The sequence below is a fragment of the Silurus meridionalis genome, chromosome 4 (assembly GCF_014805685.1).
Source record: "Silurus meridionalis isolate SWU-2019-XX chromosome 4, ASM1480568v1, whole genome shotgun sequence".
Classification (NCBI taxonomy): domain Eukaryota; kingdom Metazoa; phylum Chordata; class Actinopteri; order Siluriformes; family Siluridae; genus Silurus; species Silurus meridionalis.
The window spans coordinates 16,781,842-16,797,955 of NC_060887.1; the positions used below are offsets into that span (position 1 = coordinate 16,781,842).

Sequence of the window (16,114 nt, forward strand, 5' to 3'; positions counted from 1 at the left end):
GTGTGGGCAATAATGCAGACATGTAGATCGTTTTGTGCAAATATATTCCTGAGTATCGACTACAATTAACCCATTTTGACATGATGATCAGTTTAAAAAAAAAAAAAATGTTTACTCCAACAGGGGTCACCAGTGAGCCAAGTGAATGATTTTTTTAAATTTGCATTGTAAATATCTCGTCACACTGTTTGTGGAAATATTGACTTTATTACTAGACACCTTCTCCATAAATCAGTGACCAAGACAAGAAAACCCAATCATCAGACATTAAGAGAAAGGATATGTGTCCATGTGCTTTTCAGAGGACAACAATAGTCTGAGTCAGCACAGTGAAAAGTGTTGGTATAGATTTGGGGCCTTGGCATGGGGACTGTGGCAGATAGTGTTATTTCTCCTGGCTGCTGTAGGATATTTGAAGTTTTACGGTTCAGTACACAAATGCTGTTAATGAAACAACTCACTTTTAACGTTTTATAATAGCAGTGCTTTTTATTTCATAAATTATTGCAAATAACAGTATCGTGTCATCAAGTATTTAAATATTAAAGTTTATATATAGTTACGGTGGAACTATTGCAAATTCAAGTGTATAATTTATACTGTAAAAAAATCCTATACAGTATATAAGGAATATAAGGAAGTCTCTAAAACTTTGGTTTAGTATTAGAAATTTAAGTACTCTTGAAGGCATTCAGCTTCTTTTTGATGTAATGGCCAACTAGGATCTGTGGTCTTTGCTGGTAGTTGACCATTACATCATGAGAACTGGTCAGTTGGTCCCCTTTCTGCCGGTTCAAGAGGGTCACACACACCACAGCCGCTGTGAAACAAGATGAAACGAGATGACGGGTATGCATGGGTTATTTTTAAAACTAAACTAATTTATTATATTGTTTACTTTTTACACTCCTGAGGAAAAATACTACAAATGGCAAAAGTATTAGACGTTGAATGTTCATAAGGGATAAAAAAGTTAGAGTATTGAAGAGCATTTCCTACTCTGTTCTTTAAATGTTTAATCCTTACGGATGAACAGTTTTTTAGAATGAAGAAAAGAAGAGTCTTGTGTTTCTTTTTTTGAATGGTGGTGTTCATAGTTGGTTGTACGTCTATTCAATTTCAAAATCTATAAATATTTAGTGAGTCCTACGAATGTAAACAAAACATTTAACCACAGCAAGAATGCTTCCTGTTAGCTTTAACAGCACAATTCTGTATGTCCCGCACAGCGGATATAAAAAGTCTACACACTATAAAAAAATAAACGAAAGACAACATAAATGTCAGACTTTTGTGATCTTACCCTAAAAATAATCCAGATCGAAAATTAATTTTATTATTGGCTATTGCATAATTCTGAACACCCCTCCCAACAAATACTTTTGCCCTTATTATGGCATCATGTCTGTAAATAAGTCTTAATTTCTCAACTTTACACATTGAGTCTTTGAAATTTAATCTCGATCTTCTTTGCGAAAAGTTCAAGTTACTTCAAATTGTGAGGGGATCTCTTGTGTGTGGCTCTTGTGTGTGACTAATACTACAACAGCAACAGCTGATCTTTATCTGGCGTTACTAAGAATCACTTTAAATGATGAAACGTTAATTCCATTTACCTACAGGTCTAATTATAAATGTGGCTGTTTGACTCTAAGGATCAGTTAGAGCCCCTATTGTGAAAGGTTGTGCAGACTTATGTAATCAGGGTGGTGGTGGTGGTTTTTTTTGGTTTTTAAATGTTCCCATTTATTAAATATTTTAGCTTGTTGGAAGATCATGTTGAAGATGTAACAATTCTGACATTTATGTTGTTATTTCTGTCTTTTAAAAAAAAATCCAATTTCAAATGTCTGAAAATGGTTATATAAGGAAAAAAGTAAATAAGATTTAAGGCGAAAGTTCTACCTCGTATATTACTGAGTTTGCACATGGCAGCAAAAACGGAAGATTCCATCTCAATGTTGCGGACTCCTGCTGCGTACGCCTCAGACAGGTAGTTTTGTTTTTCCTCTTCGGTGTATGAACAGAAAGCCCCGTCCAAACGAGCTTGACCTGCATCAACACCAGCAAGTGGGAGCAGTGAGTGAGACAGCCAATAAACAACTGTTCAAACTGATATAATAGTGTAATAACTATATATATATATATATATATATATATATAATCTCTCGATATAGTTGCCGGACATAATACCTTCATAGAAGTCCATGGTGCACATGGTGTTCCCTATGACGGTCTCAAACTCTGCCAGCTCTTTGCCACATTGTAGCAGCTCCTCTGCCAGTTCAAAGTCCAGCTCCGTGCCCCTCACCACTGTTTTACCCAGGACCACCTGCTCAAAGCGGGGCAAGAACGTGGCATCCACTGCTTCTTTAGTGACCACAACTGTACCTGGCTGCAGACCTGAGAACACAAACCAGATTCTAGTTCATTCATCATCACTCATATTTTTATGATTCTTTAATGATTCTTTGACAATCTAGTAGGGTATTGTACAGTTGTGTCTAGTTTTGTTAAGAGAACTTGTCATAAAAGTATAATACCTATTCCACCAGAGGTCCCAATGCGCACGATAGTGACATCAGTGCAGTGAGCGTGAAAGAGGAGTTTGATAAGCTCGTGCAACATTATTGAGATTGAGGGAATGCCCATGCCATGCTAAAACACAGACATTAAACTCTACAATGAGGAACAACTCAGATCAACAGAAGCACACACATCATTGTGTTAAAGTAACACTACAAGCATCAGATTCTGAAGTCTGTATTCTTTGGTTACTTACACTAACAGATAGCACAGGTCCTACTTTGTACATGGCATAGCGATCGGTTCCCTCACAGAGGTTCGGGTACTCTCCATTTAGATCTTCAAGCCCCAGCTCTTTAGCAATGTACTCGATGAAAGACTTCATCCTCCATGGACTTCCCCCGACACACACAAACTTCCAATAAAAACCAAAATGCAGTTTGTTTATTGTACAAGTCTTTTCTATCACTAAAAACTCCAAGATGATTCAACCTAAGGCACACCCTATACAATTACGCAACATTATAGTGTAGTGCAATACAACCGGATCATTGATTAACTTACTTTAACATCCCCAAACTGTTTTTGGAAGTCATGAGTTGCTGTATCCAAGTTGAGATGGTACAGTATGTCCTCTTTCATCGACTTCAAATGAGGATTGTTAACACATATGGATCTATTGGTAAAAAATCAATGAAAAAACATACATTGAGATATGTGTGACGTGCTTAGTGAATCTTTTGTGACATTTTAGTGACATTTTGGGTTCTTTTTTTGCATAGAAGTGTAAGGCAGCACTATCACAATTGTGGGTAATGTAGAAAACCTCTGCCTGTAGTATAAACTGGCCAACATGATGTCAAAATAAATTACTGCCTGCACTAAGGATCACGTCAATTCCCAAAAAAAAAAAAAAAACGCTCAAGACTGATTTTTCCTTTATGTCTTTTAAGATAAAAAAAAATACAGTAAAAGCCAGATATCTAAACAGGATTTGCGGTCATGTCGTCTGAACAGCTGAACAAAGAATGCCAGTGAACAAAAATAGGAGCGTTTTTTTTTCTTTTCCTGTGATTAACACTGACCTCAGGTCAATAAGTCCTACACTGGCCCATCCCATACTACTACGCTTTTAACTGTCTTAATAATAAATCACTGCTTAGATCACAAATCTGAATGAACCATATGCACTCTTAAGACCCTCCTGTGCCATTGTTTCCTCTTTTACGTTTGCCACAGGGAACTGTTTAGAGGAAAAACGCTCGAAACACTGTAAATCGTCTTCTTACCCAAAGGTAAAACTGTGTTAATGATGATGTTTCACAGATTTTCCATTATTACTCATCAACTGGAGAAATGCCATTAGCACTAAATGACTCATTATTCTGTATAAAGCTGATTGTGAGTTACACACAAGGCTTAAAGGTTCAAATAAATAAAGTAGGAAATGTTTTTTTTGTACTATGTCACCTATTAGGTTCATTCCCGCTGATTTCCTGGACAATGATTTGTTGCCAAGACAATTAAAAGCTCAAGATTTTACAATAAGAGGTCATTATCAGTTTATAAATGAGGATTAATGTACAGGATCGTCTGTTCACGTTTTTAATGGAAGATTGAAAGAACTGAGACTGAAAGAAGACAAAGAAAAAACACAGCTGAGTGTGACATTAATGTTTACCTTTCACACTGATCTCTCTTTCTCTCCTCACTCACATCTGAAGGCATGTTTTCTTCCTGTCCTCTAAAAAGACACACAGGGAGACACGAAGGGACAGCAGGACAGTGATGAGGACCAGAACCACAAGATGTCAAGACACAATCAGTAGTAAGGTCATGGTCAGAGGAATCACTCTCTCTCTCTCTCTCTCTCTCTCTCTCTCTCTGTGATCAATGATTCTTTTGAACAGGTGAATAAATGTCTGTCTGCTCACACATCATTCACACACTTTTACCTTTCTGAAGAATGTCTCAAGCTGGACGCGATTTCCTCTCTAAGTGATGCTCCTTTTCCTCTCTGTTCCCAAATAAACTAAAGGGCTCCCGGGGCTTTCGGTTCTTTGCCGGTGTTACAGTATTTAGATTATGGCTAAATCCTAAACGACTCATTCCTGTACATATAGTGCACTTGATAGGGTGCAGGCAGGCAGTGTATTAAACTATGCGTAGTTGAAGTGTATAGGAGGGAGCAGTGTGATGATTTAGATGGAGCCCATAACATCCGGCTGTAACATTGGAGTACGTGACCGCGCCGCAGCCCTCAGTAAGGAAGTGTGGAACCCAAGGCTGTTAGCGCCACACGAAATACAGCGGCCAACCAGTGCAATGACAGCCACACACACACACACACACACACACACACACACACACACACATACAAAGTGCCCTTAGTGAGATTTTAGATTTCCCCCTAAACACCACAAAAAAATATTACAAAATGCAGATTTTTCAAACCTTTACTATCATATAACACAACATAAATACTGCAATACATTAACATAAATAAGTAATAAATCAATTGTGATAATAATTAAACTAATTTGTCTAACCGTCACTAGTAGAATCATCCAACAATTAAACAAAGTGCAAACTCTATTATATGTACTGTATTACAGAGCAGTTTACAAATCTGGATTCCGTTGCAGCAAAGTCATCAACGATTGCATCAAACCACAAATTCTGAGAAACATCATTATTGATGCTGATGACAGCAAGTTTGCTGAGACTCTCTTGGGCCATGATAGAACTCAAGTAGGTTTTAATTAGTTTGAGCTTTGAAAAGCTCTTCTCTGCAGCTGCTCCAGTGACTGGTATACTCACACTTATCCTCAGTGCCACCAACTTTTTTCAAGTCACATTGTTGGTAACTCATGTTGGTTGATGGTTTGTCAGAGGACATACATGATAACTGTATGCACCAGGCATAATTAATACGTTATGGTGATATTGTTCATCAGCTGCTCAAAATACTCCCTTTATCTTCTCAACACACTCTCCTCACTAGTCAACACATTTCCATCTCCACCTTTTCTTGCTCTAACTTGCAGCACATCTTTCCCAGCTCAGTCCCTCTGTCTGGCCAATCGGTACAAATCATTTTCTTCTTCCTTAGTGTCCAACTTCTCATAAAGCTCCTCATATGTCTTTTCCTTGGCTTTCGCCACATCCCTCTTTACCTGCTGCTGCATCTCCTTGTACTCCTGCCTACTTTTCACATCACTCTGTCGATCCCAATTCTGTTTTGCCAACCTCTTTCTCCTTATGCTCTCCTGCACGTCCTCATTCCACCACCACCGTGTCTCTTTGTCTTCCTTTCTATATTTCAGGTGTCTATTATTTACCAGCAGTTAACAGAAACATGGCAGATAGGACAACAGATTTTATGGGACTGTGAGTGTACTGAAACATGAATTAAATGTTGTTATAGAAATGTTCAAGGAAAAACAACACATCTCTCAGACTCTAATTAGCAATCAGACTGTAAAAATACATTTATTCATACAAATATCCAAACCAATAAGCTATAACATTAAAGCTACTTAAATATTTAAATAAATGAATATAGTGGTTGAGCCATGCATTTCACACCTAGGCCTTCATTGTTGTCCTGCCTTAATCAATCCACCTCTTTATGCCATCATTATGCTGCCACAGCTATAGAAAACATCAATATTATACAGAAACACAGTATAACAGAGCGCTGCATCACAGAGAGGTATATCATGCAGTGAGAAGGAATGAAAATAAAGAAACAACAATATTAACCTCATAAAATGACAAGAATAAAGTCCACCCCAGGTTTCTGTGCATTTCTGTAATATCTTTTCGTTTTCTCCGACTGCGAAAAAAAACCCTGGAGTACGATTCTCTTTAGAATTTGAAACAAGGTGTTTTTGTGAAACTTCTACAAGAAAAAAAAAAGTATAAATGTTTCTTAAAAAGGTTTAGCAACTGTTTTAGCTGACCTTACATCACAATGTCCAGCTTTTTTTTTAAAGTCTGTTTTGAAAATGGCCTTGTAATTATATCTATGACCAAATAAATTTCTTCCTCTCTGTTTGACATTTTGGAATGAAAAAACAGCTTATAAATCCACATGAATATATTTGTTTGTGTAGTTTAATGAAGATGACTAGTGCATGCTCTGACAATCCAATCAAAGGCTGTTAAAAAAATGCTAACGTTAGGGTACGCCGCTAGATGGCCCGGGTGTCACTAAGTCGAAATCTGATTGGTTAAAGCAACAGCTTTATCCTCATGTATCTGAAGCTACAGGTGTTGATCTAAAGACCTCAAGGCAAATTTCTTTGACCCTGTTAATTTATGATAGCTGAAATATGACTGTATAGAAACTCCACTCCTGAATAGACTATTGGGAATAATTTAACACATATTTATTGGAAAAAAATAATCAAAAAGTAAGTTAGTGAGTGAATAGTGATTAGGCCAGCAGAGAAGGCCTTGCTGGTCCAGATGGCCACCACCAGTGTTGGGGTTAACGCGTTACAAGTAACGTGCGTTACGTAATAATATTACTTTTCTGAAGTAACGAGTAAAGTAGCGCGTTACTTTTTAAATTTACACATTAATATCTGAGTTACTTTTTTAAAAAAGTAATGCGAGTTACTTTTCAGTTAAATAATTTTGCATAAAAAAATCAATACTGAATTAAAATGAACGTAGTCACGTAGAATCGCGCACTCATACGTGCGAGCCGCGGGAACAGAAGCTGGTCAGAAGCGGAGATGGCAAACCAGGGCATTACATTACTGTGATGGAAGTATTCTTATTATTTTGAAATAGTCGAGGAAAAGGAGAAAGGAATAATGGTTAAGTGTAGATTATGTGTTGGTGAAAAGCTCTTGTCAACTGCAAAAAATACCACTTTAAAAAAAAAAAAACATCTGCATGCAAAACACAGCACTACAGATGTGTATGTGTGTGTGTGTGTGTGTGTGTGTGTGTGTATAATGTTGAATATATGCAACATTATGCAATGTTGCATATATGGAAATGGAGACAGAAATATAGAAAACTTTTGCCGACATCTGCAGCTCTATGGACTGCTCAGAATAAAAGTTTTCAGTGGTACATGTACGATGCCATCACAGTGGAGATAGAGAGCAAATTCACAGCTCATTTGCTCTTTGTGGGAAGATAAACTGCCACGGTCACTGATAATAGCGTGAACTTTGTAAAAGCGTTCAGAATGTTTCAAGCTGATGATGAAGCAGAGAATGATGTAGACGAGGACGAGGTCATATTTACGGAAAAAGTTTTACGAGATGACAGCGAAAGGTATGTTCTCCCTCCACATACTCCAGTAATCATGTTAGTTCTCACTCTCCAGTGTTCTGTATTGTTAAAAGATTTATGATTAAACTCTTGATGTCACCCAAATGAGGATGGGTTCCCCTTTTGAGTCTGGTTCCTCTCAAGGTTTCTTCCTCATAACATCTAAGGGGAGTTTTTCCTTGCCACAGTCGCCATGGCTTGCTCATCAGGGATAAATACACACACACCATTCACCTTAACTGTTGATTTGTGTAAAGCTGCTTTGAGACAATGTCTGTTGTGAAAAGCGCTATACAAATAAACTTGACTTGACTTGACTTGACTTAAACACATACCACATACATTTGGATTGTACTTACCAAAAGTGATCCAAGGAAAGACAACTAGTTTGCCAGCAACCAGTTGTCCATTGATGCAGTTTGAAAGTGAAGGCTAACCCACATAGTACTATTATCTAAAAGAAGAACGAGCACAAATTGCTAAAACAGTTCATGCTGGCTATGATTGAATGGTGTCCATAATACATGAGCATCAGAACTACAAAAATGTATTATTATTAGGGTTCAAGAAAAAAAAAATGCATTATTATAACATTAGCATTATCTTGACAAAAAAGAGCAACGCAGTGCAACTATGAAAGTCATTTGTTTGGAATGTACCATAAAAAAAAAAAATCTTATTGTAAACAATTCATGATCTAGAATAAGTTTAGATTGTGGAGCACACCATTTACAATCATGGAATTAAAACTGTCATCTAGATTTCCCTCCATACCAAGTCAAAGATAAATAATTGCACAAGTAAACAATTTGTTGGATTAGACTTGTATTTGTTTTGAAAACAATAATACAGTTGTGAACTCGGCTTCACCAAAACACACAAAAACATTTACAAAACACAATACATAGAAATATTAGAAATCTTTTAAACAAACTGGGTTAAAGGAGTGCATGATGGTAACTTTGATAACTGAAAAGTAACATTTTCTAAATGACATCTCAAAATACTTACACAGAATTTACCCTTACTTTCCCCCTTATTTACAGTTAGGTACTGACATATACACATCAGTGTCCATTTTGGCAAATACAGTAAATATATGCAGGAAGTTTATTCTTGTATAATGTAGACCCCAGGGGTACAGTCTCCTCAGGGACAAAGTGCAGCACAACACCATGTACAACACAGCTGTATTCCTAAATTCAAAATCCTGTTTATATAAAAAAATAAAGTGTCATTGTAGCGTTCATTAGTAAGAATTAAAGTCAACACACACTTTACACTGAAATAAGAAACTACTGGATTTGGTCTAAATGGCAAAATCTGTTAAAACTCCAGTATTGAGAGAAATCATTATTCGGGCTACATAAAAGCATCACCTTATTTTGTGTCTCTAAAAAGAAGACAGAGGAGAACAAATAATATATAAATATTAATTGCACACAAAAATATCATCCTTGTATACCAGGAAAAACATTTTTACAACCACAAACCTATTTAACTGTAGAATAAATTTGTCTAAATATATACTATATACAGTAATAATGTTTTCAGTACTGGTTTGAGTTGAATTCCTACATTTTAGTGTGACATACCCCAAGAGGCCTACACCTACATTATTTTATGTAATTTAATTCTATTCTAGTTGCATAAGAAGGTATAATCACAAAGTGGTTTTAAGGAAATCTGGATATAAATGTATGTTTAGCTTATTTATATGAACATTTTAAAAACAACATTTAATTCAACTTAAAAATCAGATCCCATCTGAACAACAATACTAATACTTATACTAATACTAATACTAATACTTATAATAATAACAATAATAATAATAATAATAATAATAATAATAATATCAAATAACCAAATCTAAGGACATTTCCACACTTGGTCCAAATACTCAAGTCCCCACTCAGGGGTGATTCTAAGCATGTATGAAGAAGGGGTTCCTTATCAGATATAAGAATTTCCTTCTGAACCATGGCTCAGTCGCATAAATCCTCACTTCACATTTGTGCATTCAGGCTTGAAGAATAGTAGATACCTGTTGTTTTTTATTTTCTTTAGTCATTAGCATACAGGCAGTGAAGAGCAGCTCTGCTAAATAAGATTTTCACGTCTGAATGCAGGCTGGCTTGAGGTTTTCTCCCTTTTAGAGTAGCTGACCTTAACTCGAATCAATAATACAGAAATGAAGATTAAAAAGATTACTCCAGTCAGGATCACGCAGGGAACTAAGTAAGCCATTTGTAAATCTGCTTTATGGAGTAAATCATCACACACTTTTCTGGACATTTGACTTTATTAATGGACACACCTTTAGCATTTATAAATCAGTGACCAAAACCAAAGTTTTGATTCTGCTGTAACTACCAGCAAAAATAAACGTATAATTCATATAGTAAAATCTTATGTGATTTTACCAGGAAAGTAGATCTCTAAAACTTTGGTTTTGTATTAGAAATTTAAGTACTCTTGAAGGCATTCAGCTTCTTCTTGATGTAATGGCCAACTAGGATCTGTGGTCTTTGCTGGTAGTTGACCATTACATCATGAGAACTGGTCAGTTGGTCTCCTTTCTGGCGGTCCAAGAGGGTCACACACACCACAGCCGCTGTGAAACAAGATGAAACGAGATTACAGGTATGCATGGGTTATTAAAAAAAAAAAAAAATTATAAATAATAATAATTATATATATATATATATATATATATATATATATATATATATATATATATATATATATATACACACACACACACACACACACTGTTTACACTCCTGGGGAAAAAAGCTGACAAAATGTTAAGCTTTATTCTTAAGAAAAATGAAAGTTTAACTAAAGTAACAGTATTGAAGAGCATTTCTTCTTCCTTTTTCTGTTCATCAAATGTTTAAACCTTGTGGATGAAGAGTTTTTTACTGTGAGTTGCAATGCTGTGTTGAATTTTCATGATTTTACCTTTGCGTACTAGAAAAAGAGAATTTCCCTGTTTGCTGCAGCCAATTTAAATGAACAAATCGTTGCGCAAAAGCTCTCAGGATGAATCATTTGTTGTTGAGACCATTTAAAAATTTTGCTCAGGAGTGTGGGATCCAGGTATATTTATCTCCTCTTAGCTATAAGTGCATGTATATCAGGTTGATGGGTTACTGTTACATAACATGCGTTTTAGATTTTTTTTTTTAAACACAAGGGTTATTAATCAAATATATACAATACTATTAGGGCTATTTTTTATTTTTTGAAGTAAAAAGATTCAATTTATCTAAACAACCAAACTCTCTTAATATATATTGGGATCAATATTGTATATAATAACTTTGATAATGGTGAAACAAAAAAAAAACATCGCCCAAAACATTTACGACACGTTATATGTAAAACTTAATACTGTTTAAACAGCAGCACCTTTCTTTATGTACCCTGAGATTTATGTATAAGGTAAAACCTAAAGGGTTTTTTTTAATACATTTTTTCGATTTAGTTGGTTGTATATACTTTTATTATTTTTTTATCTCTATAATCTAACTATTGAAGGATGAATACAAAATTAAAGAAACTTTCGACTGCAGGAAGAATGATTCCTGTTATCTGAAACTGCAATAACTGTATGTCACATATAACCCTTTTCAGACATTCCAATAAAGAAAAATGTTCAGATTTAAGGCGAAAGTTCTACCTCGTATATTACTGAGTTTGCACATGGCAGCAAAAACTGTAGATTCCATCTCAATGTTGCGGACTCCTGCTGCGTACGCCTCAGACAGGTAGTTTTGTTTTCCTCTTGATTGTATGAACAGAAAGCCCCGTCCAAACGAGCTTGACCTGCATCAACACCAGCAAGTGGGAGCAGTGAGTGAGACAGCCAATAAACAACTGTTCAAACTGATATAATTGCAATACATTGTGCAATAAAATATATATATATATATATATATATATACACACCCACACACATAATACCTTCATAGAAGTCCATGGTGCACATGGTGTTCCCTATGACGGTCTCAAACTCTACCAGGCCACATTGTAGCAGCTCCTCTGCCAGCTCGACGTCCAGCTCCGTGCTCCTCACCACTGTTTTACCCAGGACCACCTGCTCAAAGCGGGGCAAGAACGTGGCATCCACTGCTTCTTTAGTGACCACAACTGTACCTGGCTGCAGACCTGAGAACACAAACCAGATTCTAGTTCATTCATCATCACTCATCCTATTTATTATGTCTAATGATTACCAACTAATTACACACCTGTATGTAATTAGTAATTTTGTTACTGTTGATGCATAAATCTAGAATTAGTAGGGTATTCTACAGTCAACATACACATATAAATACACTGATAAGATAATGTCTGAACTTTTCTTACCCTTAATGTGAAATTATAAAAAGAATCAGAACATTTTATATAAATATAAAAAATATATAAAAAAACTTACAAGTATTTGGTTGCATTGTTCTGAACATCCTTATGGTCTGATAATATGTATACAAAATGTTATCTCTGAGGCGAAAGAAGCACCTCACCTAAAAAAACACCATATCCACCGTACAAAATAGTGATGGTGGTATCATGCTTTAGGGCTTTTCTCCAGCAAGAATTGGGGCTTTAACGAAAGTGGAGAAAATCGTGAGTAAAAAAAAGTCAAAACGTGCCACGCTGATAGGCTCTTCCCCAAAAAGATGTAAATGGTGTAATAAAATCATAATGTGTTTCAAGAAAGTCTTAGTCTACGGGTGTCTTTTTTAAAATTTTGGGAAATATTCTGTCTTTAACTAAATTTTTATAGGTTGTAATTTCACATAGAGGGTGGAAAAAGATGACCTGATTCATCTTCATCATTTATAACAGAGCTGTGTATTATTATTACATACATTGGCAGAAACTGTGTGTTATAAAAACATACCTATTCCACCAGAGGTCCCAATGCGCACCATAGTGACGTCAGTGCAGTGAGCGTGATAGAGGAGTTTGATAAGCTCGTGTAACAATATTGCGGTTGAAGGAACACCAATGCCATGCTAAAACACAAAATAAACTCTCCAACAAGGAACAACTCAGATCAACAGAAAAAAATCTCTTTAAAAAGTATTCTTTGGTTACTTACACTAACAGATAGCACAGGTCCTACTTTGTACATGGCATAGCGATCGGTTCCCTCACAGAGGTTCGGGTACTCTCCATTTGGATCTTCAAGCCCCAGCTCTTTAGCAATGTACTCGATGAAAAACTTCATCCTCAATTGACTTCCCCCGACACACACAAACTTCCAGTAAAAAACAAAATGCAGATTGATTATTGTGCAAGTCTTTTCTGTCACTAATACTAAGCCCAAGATGTTTCAACTTGACACCCCATACAATTACACGACATTATAGTGTAGTGCAGGGGTCACCAACGTAGTGCCCGCAAGAACCACATGAGTAGCCCACAGGCCTTTTCTAAAAAATAGCTGTTTCCTACTTTGTTAAACCATTGTTGATAATTATTATGAGATATCATTAACATGATCAGTGTCTTCACATAGATGAATATCATTAATTATTAATAATAACATATAATAAAAGGTAAATTGAGCAAATTTGTTATTTCAGATCAAACTGAAAACTGTGTGTATCAAACTGGTAGCCCTTCACATTAATGGTACCCAAGAAGTAGCTCTCAGTTTCAAAAAGGTTGGTGACCCCTGGTGTAGCGCAATACAACCGGATCATTGATTAACTTACTTTAACATCCCCAAACTGTTTTTGCAAGTCATGAGTTGCTGTATCCAAGTTGAGATGGTACAGTATGTCCTGTTTCATCGACTTCAAATGAGGATTGTTAACACATATGGATCTATTGGTAAAGAAATCAATGAAAATCCACTAAGTGAAAAAAGCAGTGTAGCTGTAACTCATTGAATTATACCATAAAATATCTTTATTTTGAAATATGTGGATGTGCTTAGTGACTTTGGTGCCTTTTTTTTACTCACGTGAAAAGTGGTTTTGTCCCATACTAACATCACTGCTAACTTATGATAATATATAGTTGTTACAACTTTTAAAAGCTACATATTTTGTTTAGTTAAAAGCTCAATGTAAGTTACACACGTGGCTTAAACATAAAAATCAATATATAAAAAATAAAAACATACTGTTACATCACCTATTTGGGGTTTGTTTTAATTCCTGCTGATTTCCTGACCAATGATTTGTTGTAAGGACAATTTTAAACTTAATATTTTAATACTTAGGGCTGTTATAATTTTTTGAAATGGGGATTTATGTATAGGATTTTGTTAATATTTCATAGTTCTATTACTGCTTCAAAATGACTATTGTATCTTTATTTAAAAATCTGGTCCAGCTTCTGTTTCTCCTACGCTGTTTAACTGAATAACAGCTGAGTGTGACATTAATGTTTACCTCTCACACTGATCTCCTTTTCTCTCCTCACTTCTCTCAGAAAGCATTTTTTCTCCTTGTCCTCTAAAAAGACACACAGGGAGACACAGAGGGACAGCAGAACAGTGATGAGGACCAGAACCACAAGATGACAAGAGACAATCAGAAGTGAGGCTATGGTCAAAGGAATAATGTCTATCTCTCTCTCTCTCTCTCTCTCTCTCTCTCTCTCTCTCTCTCTCTCTCACTGGTATGATTTTATTGAACAGTTGAATGAATGTCTGTCTGCTCAAACATCATTCTAGTGACGGGAAGATCGGATAATTTTAGTGACTCGGTAGAAGAATCGAACGAATGAATCACATTAAAGACTCGATTAAAGAATCATTCATGAACGACCCTTCACTATATCTTCACCCATCACTACATCACTTTGACCTCTAATATTATACAAAAAATAACCCCAAACCAATAGAAAAAGTAATAAAAAAAGTTTATACCTATAAACCTACAATTTTTACGAAAATTCTCACGGAATTATAGATTTGTTACAATTTGCTCAATTTCTCAATTGCGTGACACTCGTTGTCCTGGCAACTGGGTTGCGGCTCGCCTTTAAAAACCAAGCTCCGCCCCTTGTCTCAACCAAAGCCACATCAGCAGGTAAGTAGAATTTATAAGTTTATATATGCTTCTATATAAACATGTACATATATATCACATTAATTCCATAAAAATAGCAATAACAACTACCACTATATTAATATTCGAACGAATCTAACAACACATTATGTATAAACCTAATATTAATACACCCCCCTACAGGAAAACAATGGACTCGTCAGCTTTTTGGTGCTCTGCGCATGCGCGGCGCTCAGTTTTTGCTCACCCAAGATCGCAATGTAGAAGTCTGACTATACCAGGGGTCCCCAAACTACGGGCTGCGGGCTGAATACAGCTCACCCCCATATCTGGAAAATCTGTGTTTGATTTTAAATGTTGGCTTTCAAACTAAAATGTCGCTTAGTTATTAATAGAGTTCGGAGCATCGATAGTTTATAGCTGTAACTATCGGCAAAAATCCATAGCAATAGTTTTTCCGGCTTTCGGTCCGCTGTCGATACGAGAGCGGCCTCTAGAGGCGAATCACTGACACACTATGTTTTTACACGTGAGACGGCGCGCTGCAAATTTATTATTATTATTATTATTATTATTATTAATATATATATATATATATATATATATATATATATATATATATATTTGTAATACAGTTCAGTACTATTTTATATGGAGTATTAGGTTTGTTTTGGTTTTTATCGAGTATCCATTAAAAAAAAATATTTTGGCTGCTCCCATTAGGGGTCGCCACAGCAGATCATCCGTCTCCATTCTACTTGGTCCTCTACATCTGCCTCTTTCACACCAACTGTCTTTAAAACCTGTCCCTCTCCAAAGAAAGGAAAAATGATGTGGTCCTCACAGAAAAATGTTTGGTGCCCTGGACAATCAGCACTAACTAACATCTCTCTGCTTATTATTAATAGAAAACATTAACCAAATAGATAAATAGAATTTAAAATGGCAGCAACATGTGTGCCTGTGTCAGCAACAGACTGTAGCAAACAGGAAAAGGAAATTGATGTTTTAATTTTCTACACATGAAGTCAGGCCTTCAGAAATCAGCACTGGTAGTGTAAAATCTGCACAAGCTAAAATTCTAAAGAATTTACACAACGCCACAATTTGTCTTAATAACAAATCCCCAAGGAAAACCATAATGCACAGAAAAAATGCACAGAAAACCTGGGGTTGATTTTACGAGGTTAGTGTTGATGTTTTAGCGAGAGATGATGTATCTGGACAGTGCGGCAGAAAAGTGGACTTTTTGA

At 35.9% G+C, this 16,114-nt stretch overlaps 1 protein-coding gene and 1 pseudogene across 1 annotated transcript; both read right to left on the bottom strand.

Annotated features, from left to right (window-relative positions):
- Nucleotides 1-461: 461 nt before the first annotated feature.
- On the bottom strand, nucleotides 462-4,681 carry upp1 (uridine phosphorylase 1). Its single transcript, XM_046847780.1, has 8 exons — nucleotides 4,482-4,681; nucleotides 4,208-4,270; nucleotides 3,091-3,202; nucleotides 2,783-2,941; nucleotides 2,544-2,658; nucleotides 2,194-2,403; nucleotides 1,906-2,052; nucleotides 462-820 (listed from the first exon to the last, which is right to left on the bottom strand). The coding sequence occupies exons 2-8, from the start codon at nucleotides 4,252-4,254 to the stop codon at nucleotides 672-674; spliced, it is 939 nt and encodes a 312-aa protein (XP_046703736.1). The 5' UTR covers nucleotides 4,255-4,270; nucleotides 4,482-4,681; the 3' UTR covers nucleotides 462-671.
- Nucleotides 4,682-10,117: 5,436 nt separating this feature from the next.
- LOC124384919 lies at nucleotides 10,118-14,815 on the bottom strand (annotated as a pseudogene).
- Between the last annotated feature and the right edge of the window lie 1,299 nt (nucleotides 14,816-16,114).

What these genes read in the sequence shown, in the direction of transcription:
- upp1 (XM_046847780.1), bottom strand. Translation starts at nt 4,254, where the DNA reads ATGCCTTCAGATGTGAGTGAGGAGAGAAAGAGAGATCAGTGTGAAAG. An exon ending in AACAGTTTGGGGATGTTAAA is followed by an intron (nt 2,942 to 3,090) that starts GTAAGTTAATCA and finishes TTTTATTGGAAG; the next exon opens with TTTGTGTGTGTCGGGGGAAG. An exon ending in TGGGACCTCTGGTGGAATAG is followed by an intron (nt 2,404 to 2,543) that starts GTATTATACTTT and finishes TTGTGTTCTCAG; the next exon opens with GTCTGCAGCCAGGTACAGTT.